Below are 21,748 nucleotides of genomic sequence, written 5' to 3' on the forward strand. Positions count from 1 at the left end.
TGTCATCGGCCAGTTCCAGCTTCCCATACAGAGAGTGCCAGCGGCCCTTTAAATGGCCAAAAGCACACTCCACAGTCATTCTGCACCGGCTCAGCCTGTTGTTGAAGCTCTCCTTGTTGCTGTCAAGGCTCCCTGTGTAGGGTTTCATGAGCCATGGCATTAACGGGTAAGCGGGGTCTCCAAGGATCGCAATGGGCATTTCGACTTCCCCTACGGTGATCTTCTGGTCTGGGAAAAAAGTCCCGGCTTGCAGCTTCCTGAATAGGCCAGCGTTCCAAAAGATGTGTGTGTCATGCACCTTCCCAGGCCAGCCTGCATTAATGTCAATGAAACGCCCACGGTGATCCACAAGCGCCGGGAGAACCACAGAGAAATACCCCTTCTGATTAATGTACTTGGAGGCTAGGTGGGCTGGTGCCAGAATTGGAGTATGTGTCCCACCTATCGCCCCTCCACTGTTAGGGAAACCCATTTTTGCAAAGCCAGTCACAATCTCATGCACGTTACCCAGAGTCACGGTTCTTCTGAGCAGGATGCGATCAATGGCCCTGCAAACTTGCATCAACACAATTCCAACGGTTGACTTTCCCACTCCAAACTGGTTAGCAACCAATCGGTATCTGTCTGGAGTTGCCAGCTTCCAGATTGCAATAGCCACCTGCTTTTCCACCGTCAGGGCAGTGCTCAATCTCGTGTCTTTGCGCCGCAGGGTGGGGGTGAGCTCCTCACACAGTCCTGTTGGAGACCCCAGGGCATGGCCACTAGTTAAGTTGAGGGGATGGAGGCCATAAGGGTCGAGGAAGTCTCCCTGCTGAAGGCCTAAGGGCTTCTTCTCAACCCCCTTAATAGAATTCAGGCCTGGCTGGTTTGAGTAAGCTCTTTTGCTCTTAAAACAATGTTGCAGTTGTAGATAATGGCTTATAGTATAAGGTTTGCTGACGCCAAGTTAAAGATAACAGGAGTGACAGCTACAAGGCCAGACAGAACGTGCTGGTTGTTTAAGTTGCTAGGAATGCTTGTTAGAGGTTGCAGGAAATAAACATTGTTGTAACCCATATAAAAAAGGCAGAGTATTTGTGCAAAGTTTTGATTGGCTGATGTGTCGTGCAGTAGCATTAAGAAATATAAAAGTGTGTGTAATAACCTGCTCTGATGTGCAGGATTTGAGATTCTATTCTCCCTGTACCTTTTTTGCAGCTACAAATAAACTATTCTGCTTCTCCACCCCGTTGTGATTATTGGGTGACGCACACCGGGTAACGAACCCCTGCTGTTGTTCGCCTCTGGCACTGCGTGCCGGCAACAGTCCCATGAAAGTGGTTTTTCTCATCCAAAAGTTCTGCAGCCACTGCTCGTCATCCCAGACTGGCATGACGATGTGATTCCCACAACTCAGTGCTTCTTTCCCGAGCCCAAAAGGGGCGTTCCACAGTGCTGAGCATGTCCGTGAATGCCACAAGCAATCTCATGTCGTATGCGTTACTCGAGTCAAGACTCCTCACTGTCCGTTTGGATCTTAAGGAGTAACTCAACTGCCAAACGTGACGTGCTGGTGAGACTCGTCAGCATATTCCTCAGCAGTTCGGGCTCTATTCCCGCAGACCGAAAGGGAAGACACAGTGCGCAGTACAAAAAACATTGAAAGATGGCGCCAGATGTGGACGGAAGCACTGGGATTGCTGGGATGCGAACTGATGCATCACGGGGCATTGGGACAGGACCCAGAATGCCCCCCCGCCCCCTTCCCACAAGCCACAGCGCCAGAATGGGAAGAGGTGCTCTGTGGGACAGCTGCCCATAATGCACCGCTCCCAATGCCGCTGCAAGTGCCCCAAACATGGCCTCGCCAGTGCGCTGTCAGCTGTCAGTGTGGGCAGACTGCAGCGCTTTCCCTCCTGCGCTCTCCGAGGGCTGGTTTAACTCCAAGTGCTCTACGTCTGCAAGTGTAGCCAAGCCCTTCGGCGCTTGAGCCACCTGACGTCAAGTGGTGGGTTCCCGTCTGTGGGTGGCTAAGCAGACATAGAGGCCCCCTGCAGCCCTGTTTTAGGCAACTGTCTGTGAGAGGGGGCAGGGCTTAGGACACCCCTCCCTTGTCGCCTCTCCCACTGGCTAGCTTTGGACTTGTCTCCACTTACACTTTGTAGCGCTCCAACTTGCTGTCTCAGGGGTGTGAAAATTCACCCCCCTGAGCACAGCAAGTCTGAGCGCGTTAAAGTGCTAGTGTAGACAGGCACCCAGCACTGGGAGCCGTGCTCCCAGCGCTCATCCCCTCGTGGAGGCGGATTACCAGGCGCACTGGGAGAGCTCTCTCCCTGGGCTTGCGTGCGACCACACTCGCACTGCAAAGTGCTGCTGCAGGAGCACTCCCACGACAGCGCTTTGAAGTTTCCAGTGTAGCCATTTCCCCAGATGGCTCCCTGCCGAGTGAGCTGGGTTTTGTGAATCTTATTGTCAGGTGCCTGTGATGCCCATGCATGATACAGGGAGTTTAGGCCCCTAACTCAGCTTTGCAGAGTTGCAGACTATGATTTTCTAGTTGCCAACCGATTAAGCCCTGTGATGTTCAGCATTGCAACACCAAGTCATGGATTGCTCCCTGTGCAAACAGTCTCCTCTCCGCAGAGCCCAGCTGAGCAATTTCTGATTGACACGGGTGTGCACAGAACAGAGACAGAGCACAGGCTGGAGAGTGACACATCCCAGTAAAACCCAGACTCCCCTCCTAGAGGCGCGATATTCCCTGTGGGGGCTGGGGGGACACAACCAACTCAGGCAGCAAGTCCCACAGCTCTGCCCCCGACAACTGCAGCTGGGACACTAAAGTGGAAGAAAGAAGAAGAATTGTTTGTCATGTTTTATTTACAGTAATTACTAAAGGTGGTAAGTAAAGGGAGCTGAGAAGGAGCCTTAATAACCACAGCATGGCAAGCAGATCCCCAGCTACTGAGAACAGTTTTGTTAATGACAGGTTTCAGAGTAACAGCCGTGTTAGTCTGTCTTCGCAAAAAGAAAAGGAGTACTTGTGGCACCTTAGAGACTAACCAATTTATTTGAGCATGAGCTTTCGTGAGCTACAGCTCACGAAAGCTCATGCTCAAATAAATTGGTTAGTTTTGTTAATGGCACTAAAATAGCACCAGTGGCCAGGAATTAATATAGGGAATTAAAGACTTACAGTCTCACTTTCAGTAACAGGTCATAAATCTCTCTTCCCTTCCCTTCCCTACTCTCCTTTTCGGTTCATTTTTCTAACCCTCCCTTCTGATCCCTGTTTATTTTCCTGTGTTTCTCCCAGTCTCCTCCCCTCCCTGTTACAGATCAGCCCCCATGGCTGCTCCATCCCACCCCTCTCCACCCCCAATTTTATCCCTTCCCCTCTTGCTGCCCCTAGGCTGGTTCTGCTGTCAGGGATAGTTTCCTGTCACTCTTCTCAGTTCTATTTTCCACCTTTTTTCCTGGACTCTCCCTTTCTTCTTCTTTTATTTTCATTCACATTTTCCTTCTTGCTTCTTCTAATTCCCTCTGGTTAAACCCGCCCTGTCCCTGCCTCCCCCAGTGCTGCCAACCTCAGGAGTTTAAAAAAATCATGACACTGACTGAATGATGATTTTTTTTAGGTTATACAATGGTTTTTCCATCAATCGGCACCCCCTACCCATCCCCTCCACCACCCCCCACTGTGTGTGTGGGACCATGACAGTGCGACCAGTTGTCCTGAAGTGACTTGGGCCCCTGGGGCAGGAGCTCTGGCTGGGAGACCCCATGAGATCCAATCCCACAGATCTTAACAAACCGCTCCCTGCTGCTGCTTCTCCCCAGCCCCCGAAACCCTGATTGATTCATGCTGGGTCCCTGCCCAGCCCCCACCTCTGCCCCTCAGGGCCCCTCTGCCCCTCCTGCAACCCCAGGGGTTCTTCCCCCTCCCCCTCCCACCACTGGGGCTGCAGGGAGGGAGGGGGAGGAGCTTCCATGGGCCATCAAGATGAGGCGCCAGGGGCTGGGTCGATGGGAGTCCTCCAAGCTCATAGAGTCTGGGGTCCGTGAGGTCAGAGAGGCTGATTTCTGGTTCCCCACTCTGCTGTGGGTCTCAGGGACACACGTGGAGCTGGGATCCCGGCCACACCCAGAGCCAGGGGTGGATTCTCTCCCCAGGGACGGAGCCCGGCGGGAACGTGAAGATCGGGGCCTCGTCACCAGCATCGATAAATGTCACCTGCCCCCGGTCACAGTCCAGACAAACCCAGATCCTGCTGGGGGCCCGGCTCAGGGGCAGGGGGGTCGCAGGGGAGGTGAGAGCCCGGAACCGACCCCCGCACCGCTCCACTGCCCAGATCCCCCCCTCAGGGCTAAGGCTGATCCCTCCCTTCCTCCCCACAGACTCTCTGGCCACCCCCAAAGCCCAGTATTCCTCACCCCCAACCTCCACCTCCCAGCAATGTCTCCCCGAGGTGAATCCCTCACAGCCCAGCACACAGCGCACAGTGTCAAATCTCTCAGGGGTGTCGGGCAGTCGCTGCCACGTGTCTCCCCATCTCACACTTTTCCCATCCTCAGACAGGACGAGGTCGGGATGAGCCGTGTCTGGATCCAGAGTCACATTCGCTGTGCGGGAGAGAGAATCAGAGTATCAGGGGCAGAGCTCAGCCCTGGGGGAGGCCGGGGCCATTTCTCTGACTCCCCAGCAGCCCTGTTCTGGCTGGGACAGGCCTAGATTGCAGGGAGCTGCCTCTGTCCTAGGCACCTGAGACTGAGTAGAGATGTCACTGCACTTCCTCAGTCTTTGTAAGGAGACCCACTCCATTAATTTCCCATTTGCTTGCATAAGCGTCAGCTCCCAGCTACCCCTTTTGATTCTGCTCCATGCCCAGCAGGAGAGACACACCAAGAAAGATTTTAGAGGAGGGAGCAGAGGAAGCAGATACAGTTTTGAAGCCCAGAAGAAATCTCCCTCCTCCAATGCAGTCTCCACTCCCAGGGCTGGGAACAGAGAGGAAGATGCAACATTGGGGAAGAGCTGATTAACACCAGAGAGTAGCAGGTGGCATTGGGTGAGATAGCCCCATCCCCAGCCCAGAGAGAAGGGAGGAGCTGGCAGCATCAGAGGGAGAGCATCTCCCCAATCAAGGAAGCAGGGAGCAGCTCCAATGGGAGAGCCCAGCCCTGCACAAAGGAAAGGCAGGATGTTGGAGAAGAGCAATGGGGAGACCCCCTGCACCAGGGTAAAGCAGAGGGATGTGTCAGTCCTCAGAGCAGAGAGCTCTGTTCGGGTGCTGCTCAGGGAGAGTGTTTCTGTTCATTAGCATGGGCATGAACTCAGCACTCGGGTTGGTGTCAGGATTATTTGTGTGATGTCAGCTTGGGATCTCCCCAGGTGTTCCGGCACCTTGGCAGAAGTTGGGGAGGGGGGTACTAGGTCACACCACCTGTGGCCCTGCCCTCTCCCTGGCCCAGCCCCACTCTTCATCTTCCCACCGAGGCCCTGCCCCTGGCCAGGCTGGGAGCCTTGGCCACTATGACAGGGTTCAGAGTAGCAGCCATGTTAATCTGTATTCGCAAAAATAAAAGGAGGACTTGTGGCACCTTAGAGACTAACCAATTTATTGGAGCATAAGCTTTCATTCATGAGCTATAGCTCACTTCATCGGATGCATTCCGATGAAGTGAGCTGTAGCTCACGAACGAAAGCTTATGCTCCAATAAATTGGTTAGTCTCTAAGGTGCCACAAGTCCTCCTTTTTTTTGGCCACTATGGAGAGCCCCTGACCCTCCAGCTCTCCGGCATGCATCACCCAGGGCAGGTGGAGAGTCCGGGGGGAAGAGGAGCAGGGGTGGGGCCACTGAGAGGGAGAAGCACCAGGAAGAAGCTGCACTACACAGCGTGCAGTTGATCAGCCGCCCCTCCATGAAGCACAGCCAACGCTGCGATGTGCCACGCCTGCCCAAGGCTTGCAGTGTGGGGGGCCAACACGGCCCCCTGCCCCCAAACTATGCCCATGTTAAAAAGAGGGTGAGCTTGGCCCCCTGGTCCCCCATGTTCCAGTGCCCCTGGATCTCCTCACTGTGAACAGGTTATTTTTAGGGCTGTGTGTGTTGATTTGGTTGGTAACTTTCGTTACAATCTCAGGAAGATGTTTTCACTGGAATTTTCTCCTAATTTAAAGACAATCTCCTGCTGCAAACTCACCCTGTCTGTGTGCTCCTAGGAATTCCAGTGCAGACGGCAGAGTGTCTGGCGGGGGAAAGGAGAAAAGAGACGAGATTTCAGACTTTCGTATTTATAACAGCGTCCCCACTCTGAACGCATAGAACTGTGTTTTCATCATGACAGAGAAACAGATCGAGAGGCCCAGAGACAGACTCAGGCATTTCATAGAAACTAACTGAAACCTTCTGTTTCCTCTCTCATTCAGCCATCTCCCAGCAATGGAACCAACGTCCTTTCAGCCTCACAACCATCCCAGGACACACAATCTGTCAGAGAGATTTACTTTTCCCCTCCTCATCCCCTCCCACCCTTCCAACTCCAGTTGGTTTGTCTCATTCACTCATGGCCTTTTGTCATAACCTAGACCCAGATCATACAAAGACTTTGGCAAAAAGTAACTTTACCCACTTTGGTCCCTTTGGCCAGGGTCAGGCAGCATCATGTTGTGCGACGGACACTTGACAAAATTACCGGAGTGAGTGACGGACATTGGCGGGGGGTTATGTCATTTAGTCATCATTCAACCCGTAAAATAACGTACAATTTTCCACACTGAAAAAACCATAACCTAGCTCGTTAATAAATAATAAACAATAATAATAGGAATAAATTCAACCCAGGTGAGTGTTTTTGAATGTCCCTCACTGCCGCAGTCAATATTTTTTTGTGGGATTGGGGCATTAAAATAAATATTTCTCCTAAATCCATATTTCAGTGCATTCGTGTCACTACTTTTTCTTTTTCTTGTTTAAATAATATGTCTCATGGGAGGATGAGTGTCTCTGTGTGTGTGTGTCCCACCTCTACACCGCTTACCCCATGTCTCTCCCCTGTCTGTGTCCCTTACATGGGAGATCCCCCATCATGTCACAGGATGTGGGAAGCAGAGGAGGGGGGGTTTCTCAGGGGATCAGGGTTTCCCATCGCCTCACTGTGACCAGGGCACCCCTCTCCAGGCAGGGGTGATCACTCTGAGTTAGAGAGAAATCTTTCCCAGGTGTCTGGCTTTTGGGTCTTGCTGAAATGCTCAGTGTCCAGCTGACCACCATATTTGGGATAGGGAAGGAATTTTCCACCAAATCAAATTGCCAGAGACTCTGGGGTTTATTTTTGCCTTCCTCTGCCATATGGGGCACGTATCATTTACCGATGTTAAACTAGAAGAAATGGTGGTTCTCTGTAACTTGAAGTCTTTAAATCATTATATGAGGGTTTCAGTAATTCAGCCAGAGTTTACGGGTAAATTGCAGGAGTGGGTGGGGAGGTTCTGTGGCCTGCAATGTGCAGGAGGTCAGAGTAGATGGATCATGATGGTCCCTTCTGACCTTAAAGTCGATGAGTCATTTCTTACTTTGTAACTGTCATTTAAAAGCATGTTTCTGGTGCAAACAAAGGTTTGAATTAATCAACCTGAGTGTCTTGGACCCAAATGTCTGGCCTTCTCACCCAGCAATTAAATAGAAGCATCATCTAAGTGTGAACCAATTGACCAGCACCATTCTCTTCCCACAGTCTCAGAGGCTCTTCCCAATTTCCAGTCCTAGATCCCTTCTGGGTACCTTTGAACTTCCTCAGAGTCTCCATTAGCACAATAGTTTTCTGGGAGAAATCGCTGACTCGCTCTTCCAGTTCAGGAGGAATCTCCTCTGGCTGCTGGAACTTCCCCTTCTCACACCTGGAGAGAAACAATTTCCCGTGATTATATTTCATTGTGTGACTCATGATAAGTTCTGGCGAGCGAGTCGCTGCTCTAATGGGCCTGGAGTTCGAATCCTCGACTTCTCCCGGCCTCAGAGCAGCTGCAACACAGCCCATGGCCGTACAACCTTCCCTTCTCAGGACTCCTTAATATTCTTCAGCTCTGGTCTGCTGAGATCAGCTCTGGGGACAAAAGGGGAATTGAGTCTCCATGGCCAATTCACTCCTTGGCCTCCATGCTCTGAGGGACAGGAGGTTCCAATGTAAAGTGCTGTAGAAATCTGTCCACTAGGAACTAAACTGAGACACCAACTCCCCCCTCCCCAGCTCATTCCACACAGGTCTCCAAACAGTCCTCAGGCTGGGAAAGACTCAGGTGGCAAAGACTCTTGACCACTGCTGCCTTGGGCTGAATGGTAACCAGGGCCCCAGCAGTGACAGGCCCATATTCCATCCCCACAATCCTGAGGCAGCCGCTCCCCCAGGGATGTGACATCTCGAGGAAACACTTGAGGTCAGTCTTTCCCACTGAATGGAGAATTCCAGAGTCTTCTGTACCAGGGTGAGAACCTCAGGATGAAGTGGATCAGAGAGATCGGTATCCGACTTTTGATCTTCCCTACATATTTTTCAGTAGAGCCCTGGGGAGATGTGGTGCTAATATCACCAAGCTCTTTCCCAGATTTGTGAGGGGGAGCAAGAGAGAGCCACGTACCTGCTCAAGGTGCTTCTGACATCCTAGAGGAGAGAGAGAGAAGAGAATCTCAGCCCCATCGGACACCTACAGGGGATCTCAGGGAAGGGAGGCCCCGCCCTGGTCACTATGCTCCAGTGCTAATATTTCCCACTCAGTCTCACCTGCAGGAATTCACTCGCTGGCTTCTGACACTTCCCCTCCAGCTCAGCAATCAGCTCGCTGAGACGGGAAATCTCCTCGGAGAGTTTACTGACATTTTCATTCTGGATCCTCACAATCTCCTCGTCCCGCTTTCCCAGGTGGGCCAGCAGGAGTCGCTCTTGTTCCTCCAGGAACTGCCGCAGTTGGTGAAATTCAGACACAATCTTCTGCCTCTCAGTTTGTGTTTGTTTCTGTACGAAAACAGGGCAAGGGCTGGTCAGGGACATGGATGGAGCCCGGGGTCCTTTCATGTAGAGCTGAGTGTGCAGTAGAAGTGGAATGGGAGCAGGGCCGGGGGCAGAGTGGGGAGTCGAGCCCCCACCGGCTGGAGGCGAAGTCTGAACCTATGCCTGTGTGTACTAGGCTGAGGACTCTCACACCTTCCCCTTTGGCCCCTGCATCCCTCTGAAAGGGAGGTTTCCATGTCTGTCATGGTCAGCGTATTCTGCTATTCATGGTCTCTGTGAATTCAAACCCAGAGCAGCAGGAGGCAGGACTCAGCACTACACTGACACAGATGCCACGGAAGAAAAAAGAACAAACACGTTAATAATGCACAAAATGACCAGACACAGTGGACAGCACCTCACGGGGACATTCAGTTCACTTGGGGAGGATTTCTGGGAAAGCCACAAGGGCTAGACATTAACTCATCAACTGCAATGGAAGCTTAGGGCTTCTCTACACATGAATCTAACCCAACAATCCATGAACATGGAGAAACACACACAAGTCCACGTTCCCCAAGGCCACACAGGAATCTGCCTCCAAATGGACCTCCCATGGCCAGTCCCTGTCAATTAATAACAACAGGCACCTTACCTGATACTCCCACCTTTTCCGCTCTCTAGTCATTTTAAATCCCAGAAGCTTTTCTCTCTCTTCCCTCAGAGTCTTCAAATGGGCCTGGATTTCTTCCTGAAGAACCATAAAGGATTTGAGAGGTTTCATTTAGATGGCTGAGAGGGGAGTAGAGCTGGGTGTTTTTCCACCCAAAACCCAAGATGATTGTTGGTGAATCGCTTTGCGACATCAGGACTACCAAGGAGATGAAACCTTATTAATGCAGACTGGGAGCGTGTCATATTCTGACTTGTTACCCATTCAGGTTCAGGTATTATAATAATTAGAGAGAGATCTCAATTATAACCAAGCTTTATTGGTATTTATGAATTGATTAGTGGAACAGCGCGTAACAGGACACTGGAGTCACATGGGGATGACTCAATAAATCTGGGTTTGAGAAGGTTTAATAACAAAATGATACAAATCCCAGAAGCCACCAGGTCCCTGGAGGTGGCTTTATCCGGTGAAAAAGAGACAGGAGGAAACTGAGGATGCAGGAGGACACCTGTGAGGGTGGGGGCAGGAGTGGGGGGTGGTACTTTGATGCAGAAGGATGCAGGTGGGGGTGTGCTGACAAAGGCGGTGGTGGGCCCAACCAGGCTGAGTGATACAGTTGGGGGTGGGCCCATGCAGGCAGGCATGGGAATGTGCTATGTTCGGGGAAAGCCTCAATGGCCACCCTAATTAAACAGGCTGATTTGTCTGAAGAACGGTTGGGGTTTGCCCCAGTGCTGCCCTAAACCCTTTCCGTGGCAATGCCCCCTGGGCAGGTCCCCCACTGTCCCATTCCCTCATAAAGATCCCGGAAGCAGTGGATTCTGGGAGATTTCAAAAGGCTGCCTGGTGGGATTCACAGAACCACCTTGGCTGGTCCTTGCCCACGTACACAACAGAACAGGTCAGACTGGCACCGGTCAGCTCCAGCCTAGGGTTAGTTTTGTTACAATCCAGTGTAAACCCAGGGGTATTTGACATGGACCTGAGCTGTCTGGAGCCCTTCTGTGTGCAGATTCAAGGTGCTTGGAGTTTAGCCCCATGATCTCCTCTAGTCCAGGCCGGCATCTTCCAAGTTTAACCCCTAATGGAGCAATATAGGAGTTTAGAATCCCAGTGGGAAACCTCGTCTCCCTGCTGGACCTGGGACCTCTACCAAGGAGTCTTTTCCTCCTCATGGCCGCACGTCATCACTACTCAGTGCTGCTGGGGGTGGGGGGCGGGGGCGTAGCCGAGTGGATAGGACACTGCACTTCTACTTGGAAAAGCGAGGGTTATACACAGCTCTGCCACTGACCTATTGAGTGACCTTGGACAAGTCACTTCCCCTCACTGTGCCTGAGTTTCCCTTCCCACACTTTGTCTTGTCCAGTTAGACTGTAAATGGTTTTGTGCAGGGCCCCCCACAATCAAGGTCAGATCTCATCTGGGGTCTGTAGGGTCTTCTGGGATGCAAATAACAATATTAAACACCGTGATACAATCAGTAATAACAGTTACAGCTTGTAACTCCCCCTTCTGAAGTCTGAAAGCAACACTCTCACAGGTTGTCCTGTCCTGTTCTCTTGTGAATCAAGCACCATCTAGAATCAAACCTCACTGATCATTTATCAACTTCTGGTCTGTAGAAAGGTCCCATAGTCACTGGTGGGAGCTGGGGTTGGAAAGGATTTAGCTGCTCAGAGAAAACTTTCCCACATCAGACAAATTGAAAATCTTCCTCTGTTGCTTTTCTTGCCAGGCTGGAGTACCATTTATGTGTAAATCCGCTTTCATGCAATGAAGGCTACACACAGCTGAATGATGCAGTTACACCTGTGTCAGGCAGGGCCGCCAACAGGGGAGGCAAAAGGGGCAGCTGTCCCGGGGCCCAGGGATTTAAAAGGGCCCGGGGCTCCTGGCAGCTGCCGCTGCTACCACAGGAACAGCGGTGGCCGGAGCCACAGCCATCGGCGCCGACTCCGTGGGTGCTCTGCACCCACCGGCAGCTCCCCGCGCCGCCCCCCTGCTCCAGCTCACCTCTGCCTCCTCCCCTGAGTGTGCCACGTCCCCACTTCTCCCGGTTCTCTTCCAGCGCTTGCTGCTGCCGCGGAAGAGCTGTTTCATTTGGCAAGCACCTCCACCCCCGCCCTGCCTCTCTCTCTCACACAGGCACAGCGAGCAGCTTTCCACACGACTGGCTGCTTTGTCTTGGAGCGGAGAAGCAGCCGGTTGTCAGACACGGAGCTTTGAAAGGGGATATCCGCATTTCTACAGCCCAGTGAGTTCAAAACAGTGACAAGAGGGGCCACTTGACTTAAAGGGATTACGGGACCTTTCCGGAGGCCGATCGCAGCACAGTGATGCAACACCTCGTTCACACAGACGCTGGGCGTTTCAGCCGGGGCGCAGCAAGCGTTACGCTTCTCGCAGAGGTGGATTACCAGGAGCGCTCCACCTGCAGAGTCCAGGCACTCGACGTTCCTTGCCAGTGTGGATGGGTCGTGAGTTAGGCTGCCTGTGGCTGCTTTAATGTGCTCTAACTTGCAAGTGTAGCCAGGCCCCATGTCTCCCTAATGACAGGCTTTGTGCCTGCCATCAGTGGCCAAGGCTCCCTGCACCTGCCCAGAGGAAGGAGACTGAGAGGGGTGGGGAGATTTAGGTGGTTCCAGAGATCAGGGAGAAAATCTGGGAAATTAGGAGATTCTGTGGCTCTGAGAGACTGAGTCTGAAAAAGAAAGAATTTCCCAGATCCCCAGTGTTTCCTACCTTGTATTTCTGGGCAGCCTCCTCCAGGAGAAGCACCGGGTGAGTTCTGTGCTCTGAGGATCTCTCACAAACCACACACACGGCTTCCCCGTGCTCATCACAGAACAGATCCAGGGCTTTGCCGTGTCTCTCCCACAGATTCTTTTTTCCTGGCTTGAAATCCAGTTCTTTGATTTTTTCCGCTATATTTGCTAGCTGACAGTTTTTTCGGAGAGTCCCTTTCGGGATTCGGGCTCTGCAACTGGGGCAGCACAAGGGGTCAGAGTCCAGCTCTGCCCATGTCTCGCAGTACTGAGTGATGCAGGCCTGGCAGAAGTTGTGCCCACACTGTACGGTGACTGGGTCCCTCAGATATTCCAGGCAGATGGGACATTTGGTTTCCTCTTGGATTTCCCTTACAGGAGCCCCTGAGGCCATGGCTGCTGGGATCTCTAGGCTTCTGTTCTCTCTGCTTCCGCTCTGGATCATAAATTGTTTTGTTGATAGTGGAAATATACAAATAAATAAATGAAATGTTAGTTTTTATTCCATTCCATTTGTTTCATGAAAAACATTCTTTTGAGTTGATTCATTAAAAAAATAGAATGGTAAAAATGAAACAAAAATAATTTTGTTCAAAAATAGTGATGAAAAATAATTTCCCTGGGTTAACCATGCCCAAAGATTTGCTCATGACAATGAGGTTTTTCACACGGCAGAGGACAATCTGTCTCACAGTATGTTACATTGCCTCTCTCACAGGCATGTCATCAAACCTTCTCTAAACACAGGACCAGAAATCACCCCTGCTACCCTCTCTTCCATAGCTCTGTGGCCACAAAAAATACAGGGCAACGTGAACTTCCCCGCGGGATAACAATGTTACCCTGGATACACACAATCAGTTGGTACCAAAGTCCCTGTTTAAGATGCTTAAGTCTCAGTTTCAAAAGCACTTCAATGCAGAAAATTCCTAATGAATCCTATAGGTGCCTAAACTCACTCAGAGCAGTGGTGTCAGATCCAGGAGGGTCCAGGGGGGCCATGGTCTCTGCACTTTTTAATATGGGCATAGTAGCCTTGGGAAGGCAGAAAGCAACAGAGGCAGGGGCTGCGATTCAGAGTGGAGGAGCTGATCATGCCCTGCCCACTGTTCCTCCTCTTCCCCCTGAGGTCCCGTCCCCTGGCCAGGCTGAAAGCCAGAGCCGGGCTCTGCTAACAGGGAGCCTGGGCTGCTGTGGGGAGCCCCATGTCCTCCATCTGCTCAGCGGCTCTGCTGAAGTGGGGCCCTGAGAGGTGGAGTGTGGGTGGCGCCATGCCTGGCCATTTGGGGAAACTCAGCCTCCCCCAGCCTCCCCTACCCTCCGCCAGTGGGTGGGGCCCAGTCTGGTAGCATCCTCTGAGTATGCCTAAAGGATCAGGCCTTGCAGGTAAGTTCACACAAAACACCTGGGGGCAGTGGGGAGCTAAGAAGAGAGGGAGAGAGGAGGAGCTCCCGCATAACTTTTATCCCAGGACTTCGGGCACTCCCCTGAGATGTGGGACCCCTCTGCTTCACGTCCCCCCAACTTCAAAGTGCTGCCTACACAGCTGTTTTAGAGCACTAATGCAAGCTCCAGTTTGTCGTCCCAGGCTGGGAGGCTCAGCGCCATGGACTGTGTAGACGAACCCCAGGGGCCTCTCTCGCCTCATTCTTTTTATTAAAGATTGCTTACAGTATGGTTCTAAACTTTACTATACAATCTCTGAGCCTTAAAATTCCACCTGTACACTAAAGTGAATTGCACTGAATATCATTAAATCCCTGAATCCTTCTAAAATAGACATTGCTTTCCTGCATAACAGGTGGGCCCAGGTCACCAGCTGGCTTCACTCAGCATAGCACCATGAAAGTTAATGTAGCTACTAGAGATGGATGGAGAAAAACAATTCAATTTTGCAACAACTTGGAAGGTTTCAGAATTTGGTTTTGGTCCACATTGGAATGAAAACAGAACCCTTTTGTGAAACTGAATTATGTTAAAATGGGTTGTTGTTTTTCTCTCTCTGTAAGCGATTGGAGAGTCCACCTTGAACCTCAGAAATGTTACCACTGAAAACTTCATCATAATTTATGTTCCTGATAAATGTTTTGGCTTTCGCAAAAGGAAATTTTTCAGTGAAAAGATGTTCAGTTGAAAATGTTGCAACCAACTCTAACAGTTACACTGATTTCTGTCAGCGGAGGGACTTGGAGCCTAGAGTTTTAAGGGATCCAGTGTGACGTTCTACTTTTTTCTAATTCCTAAAAGTGTCAAAACACTGATACAGAGACAGCGCAGTACTTACAGCCCATTTTTGCAGAACCAATACATTGAATTGGTTTCTACAAGCCTCCACATTTTTGGTTCCAAACTACACTTAACCTTATAAACTTTTGAGTTCCCCCCTCACTGTGATCTCAAATGTACCTCAGAGTTCATTCTCACGCTGTCCTGACCCTCACATGTTATAATGTCATTATGTTATATCAAATATGCCAGAACTTAAGTAGAGCAGCACATCTACAAATGTTGTAAAATCATTTAACAATGGAAGATCAGCATTTCTAGCAATGTTGGATCATTTGCAGAAGTGCTAACGAGGAATTTGACATTATTTGTGCAGGTAGACAATGGCCCAAGTAATTGTGTACTTGAAATGACATATGTGGGCAACTGAGCCAAAAAGAAAAGAACAATTAGTCTATAAAAATCTCCTTTCCCATAGGAATGATAGTTCTTTTATGTGGAATCCTGCTCTCCCTGTGTGCACTGAATTACCACAGGTGACACTGGGAAATCTATGTATGAAGGGAAGCAGAGAACCAGAATTTCAGAAGGTGAAGAATTTTGCCCATAAGTGTCTTTTTCTTTGATTTTTTTTCTTACAGAAGAGCATTCAGAATTTGTTCCAAAGCCCATTGAAGTCAACAGAAAGACACCTGTTGATTTCAATGGACTTTGAATAAGTCCCTAAATAAAAAGGTGAACTGTTTCTTTAAGATATGGCTTTTAGTTTGGCATCAGTTTATCTAGGAGGACTTTAACCTTACTGCAAAGCTAGGAACTGTTGATAGAGTAGATAAGATGATGCTTTCCTTCAGTTTTGCACGAAGTGTTGTTAAATACCAACACCGGGGTAGGCGTTGCTTGGGCTACGCAAAATTTTGTGGTAAGACCCGTATTTTTAGTCTGGTAATTTCCCTTTGCCCTCCTTCAGTCCTATTCCTTCTGGTTTGTGCCTGCATAAGCATGAAAGTTACGAATCATTAGAAGGCAATGACATTGCAAAATCCCAAGAAAAATACTACTGTTAATGAGAATTGTGCATGTAACCCCCTGCTTACTTCAACGACAATTCTGTACTATGACACTGTCAAATATAAAAAATAAATGAACCAGATAGCTGAATAATAAGTAAGTTCACCAGAAACACACATTTTTGAATCTTAAGGACACAATGGGTCAAAACCTCAGCAGGAGTAAATCAGCATATTTCCATTGACTTCAGTGCAGCAGCTACATTGATTCACACCAGTTGAGGATCTAGCCCAATATGACTTAACCTGTAAGGTATGCAAAGATTCAGGGCAGAAAGCTGAAGCCCCACTGCATGGGACAATGTGGCTTCATGAGGGTCCCTGTGGCATGGGGCCCCAGGCATTTGCCCTACTTGCTACCCGCTAACTCTGACTCTAGCTTTTATACGCAGAAAACCAGTTATTGTGGCACAAGTGAGCCATGGAGTTTTTACAGCATGTCGTGGGGGTGGCTCAGAAAGAAAAAGGTTGAGAACCTCTGATCTAGACCATCCCTGGCAGGTATTTATCTAACCTGCTCTTAAAAATCTCCAGGGAAGGAGATTCCACAACCTCCCTAGGCAATTGATTCCAGTGCTTAACCACCCTGACAGTTAGGAAGGTTTTTCTGATGTTCAAACTTAACCCCCCCTTACTGCAATTTAAGCCCATTCCTTCTTGTCCTATCCTCAGAGGTTAATGAGAACAATTTACCTTCCTCCTCCTTGTAACAACCTTTTAGGTACTAATTCATCAAGCTGTGAAAATCTCATGTTACATTGCTATGAAAACAACCCGCAGTGTATTTGACGGTAAATCACTTTGAATGTAGAGGTATTGTAAAGTTTCCATAAAGAGAGAAACAAATGATCATAGACTATCAGGGTTGGAAGGGACCTCAGGAGGGCATCTAGTCCAACCCCCTGCTCAAAGCAGGACCAATCCCCAGTTTTTGCCTCAGCTCCCTAAAGGCCCCCTCAAGGATTGAATTTACAACCCTGGGTTTAGCAGGCCAATGCTTGAACCACTGAGCTATCCCTCCTCCCTCCCATAAAGAGAGAAACAAATTCTCACAGGATTATTTACTCCTTGTGTTTTGAATAATCTGTCCAAGCAATAAGGATCGTGCATTAGACGTTAGAAACAGTCCTTCTGGAGCAAAATTAACCCACCTGGTTGGGTCTTCTGAGAAGTTTAACATCTCCCGGGTGTGGCCAGACTTGGCTCCTCTGGCTGGGACAGTCCCATGCTCGGTGACTGTTCCCGTCAGTCACGGAGGCGGCTCAGCTCATTCTGGCGATCGAGGAGCTGCAGTTTTGTCTCGGGGATTCTCCGGGGAAGGTTGTGAACAGAAACAGGGTTTGTTCCGATCCATAAACGTGCGCTCAGCTCGCAGCCTTCGCCCGGGGACAGTGAAAGTAACACTGAAAATTGCCTCAGTCCAACCCCTGTCCCGGGGGCAGGGGAGAGTCTTCTCTGAAAGACACAGCCCCAGTCCCGCGGGGCCGCCAATGGGGGGAAACCGGAACTTTCTGTAAAAATTTAACATACAGGGGCTTTGTTGTTGCGGGAGAGGGGGGGTTGTTTTGGGGGTTTTTTTTTCTATTTAGTTGACTAGACTCAGCAAAAGCAGGAAACAGATTCTCTCTGAAATCAGGCCTGGATTCAGGTAACTGGGTCACCTGAACAACGGACTCTTAGTCCAGTCATGATTTCAAAAAGAGAAAAGCTTTTGCTGAATATCATAAACTAAATGGCAAAAAAACACCCACCCACCCCAACCAACAACAAAGCCCCTTTTGTTAACATAAAGTGACAGTTTCCCACTGAAGATCGTGACCTTCCAAAACAGCAAGGTCATCAGAAGTGATTTGCTCTGTTGTGGCCGCCTGCTGGCCCCCGGTCTATGAGAGAGACAAGGTGAAGGATGTTTGATCTTTTACTGGATCAACTTCTGTTGGGGAAAGAGACAAGCTTTCCAGCAACACAGACCTAAAGAAGAGCTTGGTGTCGCTCCAAAGCTCGTCTCTCTCAACAACAGGAGTTGGTCCCCTAAAAGATTTTTTCTCCCTTACCTGGTCTGAGTTCATCAAAACTCAGACTTCTGAAAACCAAGAAATACAGAGTTAAGGTACAGGCCGGTGCACCCTTAACGCTGCCCCCACGGGGCTGTCACTAGTCACCGGGAAATAATCTGGATGCACCCCAGCTGTATTCTTGGTGTGAGGTGTAGCAAGACCAAATGGGAGAGCTGTGACTCCAGGATGAGGGGATAGGAGATTAATTTGAGGGCTTCCTGCTGTCACATGGGGGCTGCATCTTGCCAGAGCCCATGGCCCTCCCACCAACCCTCTGGCCACTCCTGGCTCACCAAGGGCACCATTTCAGATTTTTGGGGGCGGGGAAAACTTTAACTGTGATTCCAGGCAGGGGTGAAAGTAAGTAGAGGGCCTTACCGGTACGCCAGGTCCCTCCTGGGCAAGGTGGGGGGTGGCTCTGGCCCCTGAAAGGGCAGGGCGTGGGGTGGAAGGGATGGGTTGGGGACCAGACTCCCGCAGCCAGCTCTTCATGGCCACCACTGCCGCAGCGGCTGGGAGCACTAAGGACTTTTAAATTCCAGGGCAGCTGCCCCTTTTGCTTCCCCCCAACAGTCGCCCTGCCGGTACGGGCAAGCAAAAGGGGCAGCGATGTTAAAAGTGCTGCCCCGGAAGTGCTTAAATGTTGGCCATGTACAGGCCAGTACCGGCAGCCGGTTCTTATCAGTTCACCGTACTGGCCCGCACCAGCCCACTTTCACCTCCGATTCCAGGGGCTACTTAGACACCTGAAAATTCTAGGTTTTTTGCAGACAACTTAGGAGTTAGCTGACAGGAGCCCTGTATCTAATTCCTATATAAAGAAAGACAATATATCTACAAACTGCAATTAAAGCCACATTTTGAATATATATCAATTTAGAAAAATCAGGAGATAATAGAGAAAAATATTCCCAATCCCAAGCCTTGAGGTATCAATTCCGGAGCTTTACAAAAGTATCAGAAACACGTTTGATACTTTGTACGCTACCTTTAGTAGACAAAAATAAAATCTGCTTAATTTCTCTAACAGACACATTCTGTGTTACTGCCATTATCTACTCCGTTTTAGTTAACTGTTTTTCACACCACTAAAAATGTATTTACTTAATTTTAACATACATGATTAAGGTTTTTCTCTCTTTTATTAGGAATGGGAATTTATTTTTCTAATTATTTTGGCATTTTTGTTTACTGATCACAGTCACGTACGCGACTCACTAACTTTTGACTCCATCATTGCTATTAGTATCAGACTTGGAACTTTTATTTTTGTGTGAATTTTAAGTTATTTTATAGATAAAAATACCCGTTGTAAATAAGCAACCTGCATCTGCACAGGGTCTAAAGTTATGTGTTTCGCTAATTTAAAAACACAACAACCTGGCACTGCTAAGGTGAGAACAAGCTAAAATTTACATTCGAGGAGGATACTATTAGTGGATTGTACCACTTTAAGTAATGAATGACAAAGCACAACATGCTAATAAAAGTAATAATGAGAATTACTCCAGCCAGGACAGGTTAGGCATTTTAGAACTCACTCCTCAAAGAATTAAATTGAAGCATAAGAGAGAAATAAAATTATGAAATGCGCAGACCAGTCAAAAAAAAACCAAAAACCCTGCACTAACAGCCCTGCAATCGCTAACCAACTTTGAAAGAATAAAATTACAGAGAACATAGGTGCCTTGCTCATTTCAACAGGAAGTAACAACAACAATAATACAAGTGTGTGTTGGGGGAGAGTGTGTGTATCTGGGGAGTGAGAGACAGTGTGTGGGTGTGAGAGAGAGACAGCGTGCTGTCACTTTAAGCTCAGCACTCACTAGTGTGAAGGCTTGTTCAGACAGCAGCAGCTCCCACTCCTCACCCACAAGCAGCAGCAGAGACTCCTGTCCCCACACCTCAGCTCAGCAGAGACAGGGTACATGGGCGGGGGAGGGGGACACCCCATTATTAGTCCACCCCTGCCCGCACCCCACTCTGCACAGCAGACAGGAGGTTCCCAGGAACAGGGTGGCCAGGGGCGGCTCCAAGGCGGGCGTGGGGGGGGTGCAGGAGCAGTGGTGGCTGCAGACGGGAGCAGAGGAGCAGCGGGAGGAGGGGCACCCTGCACCAGAGGTTTCCCCCCATAGAACGGCACCCCTGGCTGGTCGCCCATCCACCCACCCCTAAGGCTGGCCCTGACATCAGAGACAACATTTATCAAGAGACACTGGGCACTAGAGGGTCACAGGAACAGCCCTGCAATGCACAAAGCTGAGTGAGGGGCCTAGACTCCCTGTACCAGGGGTGGCGCATAGGCCCTGACTCCAGGGCTGGAGCTACAGACGCCAACTTTCCAATGTGCCGGGGGGGGGGGGGGGGGGCTCACTGCTCAAGCCCATGCTCTGACCCAGGCCCTGCTCCCACTCCACCCCTTTCCCCAAGGCCACTGCCCCTTCCCCCCCTGTCAAGCCTCCAGTGCATGTGAAACAGCCGATTGTGGCAGGGAGGAGGCATGGGGAGGAGGGGGAGGCACTGATTGGTGGGGCCCGTGGCAGGTGGGAGGCACTGGGGGCTGGAGGGAGGGAGCTGATGGGGGGCTGCTGACATATTACTGAGGCTCAGCTCTACACCAGGGGGTTAGGCAGGGGGTTAGGCAGCGGGTTTCACACCTCAGATAGGGGGAGAGTCCCCAAAGAATGTGCCTAGGGACCCCAAGACTGGAGCAGTGGATGGGCTCTGTTCCAGTCCCAAAGGCTTGAATTATCTGGGGATCCTGGGGCTCAGATGCTTGGGTTCCCCTCACTGCAGTCCGATCGCACCTCACCAGGTCTGGGATACAGACTCACGCACCAGTAAACAGAAACCCTCTCACTGCCCAGCATCCAAACCCCCTTAACTCTGACCAGGTGGGGTCTGGAGACCTGAATGGAGAGGTCTCCCCATCAGGGCTGCCACATCCCTTTGCCTTGGGCTGAGGGGGGCTCTTTCCTGGGTGCTTCTCCCTGTTCCTGGATAAGAGTCTCTCCCTCCAGGGCTGCCACCTCCTGCTCCCTTTGCCCTGGGGTGGGAAGGTTTCTATTAATGGTTCTTCAAGGGCTGGGGAGAGGTTGTCTCCTGTTCCATGTCTTCCACCGTTCTCTGAAGCCAGGATAGAGCAGCTGGTGACTTTAACCAGAGACACCTGTGGCCAGGAGCTCCCCCGACTCTGCTGCTGGGAATGTGGCAGCTCCAGCAGGGGGAGCAGGGAGATGCATCGGGGAGGAGGCAGGAAAGCAGCAAGATAGACCAGAGAACCCAAGGGGCCTGTCTGTGACTCCATGTTCAGGCTGTTCTGGTGCTTGAGAGGTTCACATTTGATACCTAGCGTGGGGTTTGTACCCTGGTTTGTAACTGTTTGCCCTGAGGTTGGTACTCACATTTGTGAGCTACTCCAGACAGTGGAGTTGAACCTGGGTCTCCCACGTGCCAGCTGAGGGCTCTCACCGTGGGGGTGAAAGTTATCAGGCAGGTGACATCACAAAACCCACCTCCACCTTCTCCCCACCCCCTCACTCACATTTTGTGTGGAGCCAGGCAGGTGCCTAACTCATTCCAGCAAGAAACGACTCAGGTACCTGAGCCGCTGACCGTCAGGCGCTGGGTTCCCGTCTGTGGGCGGCTGAGCAGAGACCAACGCACCCCTGCAGCCCCGATTTAGCCATTTGTCGGTGAGAGGGGGCAGGGCTTAGGACACCCCTCCCCCCTTGTCAGCATCTCACCTTTTCTGCTTAGACAGCTCCCCGCCTAGTGAGTTGGCTTTTGTGAATTGCACTGTAAGGTGCCTCTGATGCCCGCTTGCATTGTCTAGGGGGTTTAGGGACCTGACTCAGCTTTGCAGAATGTGATTTTCTGGTTGCCTACAAACTCGGCCCTGTGACGCTCAGCATTGCAACACCAAGTCCCTTCATGGATTGTCCCCTGTGCAACCAGTCACCTCTCCGCAGAGCACAGCTGAG

The 21,748-nt window shown here is 50.4% G+C and overlaps 1 protein-coding gene across 1 annotated transcript; it reads right to left on the bottom strand.

The window, feature by feature from the left end:
* Positions 1–2,839: 2,839 nt before the first annotated feature.
* Positions 2,840–21,392, bottom strand: LOC311530868 (tripartite motif-containing protein 10-like). Its single transcript, XM_084647850.1, has 9 exons — positions 21,368–21,392; positions 16,860–17,219; positions 12,390–12,848; positions 9,624–9,719; positions 8,762–8,992; positions 8,619–8,641; positions 7,765–7,880; positions 6,185–6,229; positions 2,840–4,602 (listed from the first exon to the last, which is right to left on the bottom strand). The coding sequence occupies exons 3-9, from the start codon at positions 12,804–12,806 to the stop codon at positions 4,088–4,090; spliced, it is 1,443 nt and encodes a 480-aa protein (XP_084503976.1). The 5' UTR covers positions 12,807–12,848; positions 16,860–17,219; positions 21,368–21,392; the 3' UTR covers positions 2,840–4,087.
* Between the last annotated feature and the right edge of the window lie 356 nt (positions 21,393–21,748).

This window comes from Lepidochelys olivacea (assembly GCF_965140295.1).
Source record: "Lepidochelys olivacea isolate rLepOli2 genome assembly, chromosome: 14".
NCBI lineage: Eukaryota > Metazoa > Chordata > Testudines > Cheloniidae > Lepidochelys > Lepidochelys olivacea.

What these genes read in the sequence shown, in the direction of transcription:
- LOC311530868 (XM_084647850.1), bottom strand. Translation starts at nt 12,806, where the DNA reads ATGGCCTCAGGGGCTCCTGTAAGGGAAATCCAAGAGGAAACCAAATGT. An exon ending in CAGCGAGTGAATTCCTGCAG is followed by an intron (nt 8,642 to 8,761) that starts GTGAGACTGAGT and finishes TCTCTCCTCTAG; the next exon opens with GATGTCAGAAGCACCTTGAG. An exon ending in GTCAGAAGCACCTTGAGCAG is followed by an intron (nt 7,881 to 8,618) that starts GTACGTGGCTCT and finishes GTTTCTCTCCAG; the next exon opens with GTGTGAGAAGGGGAAGTTCC.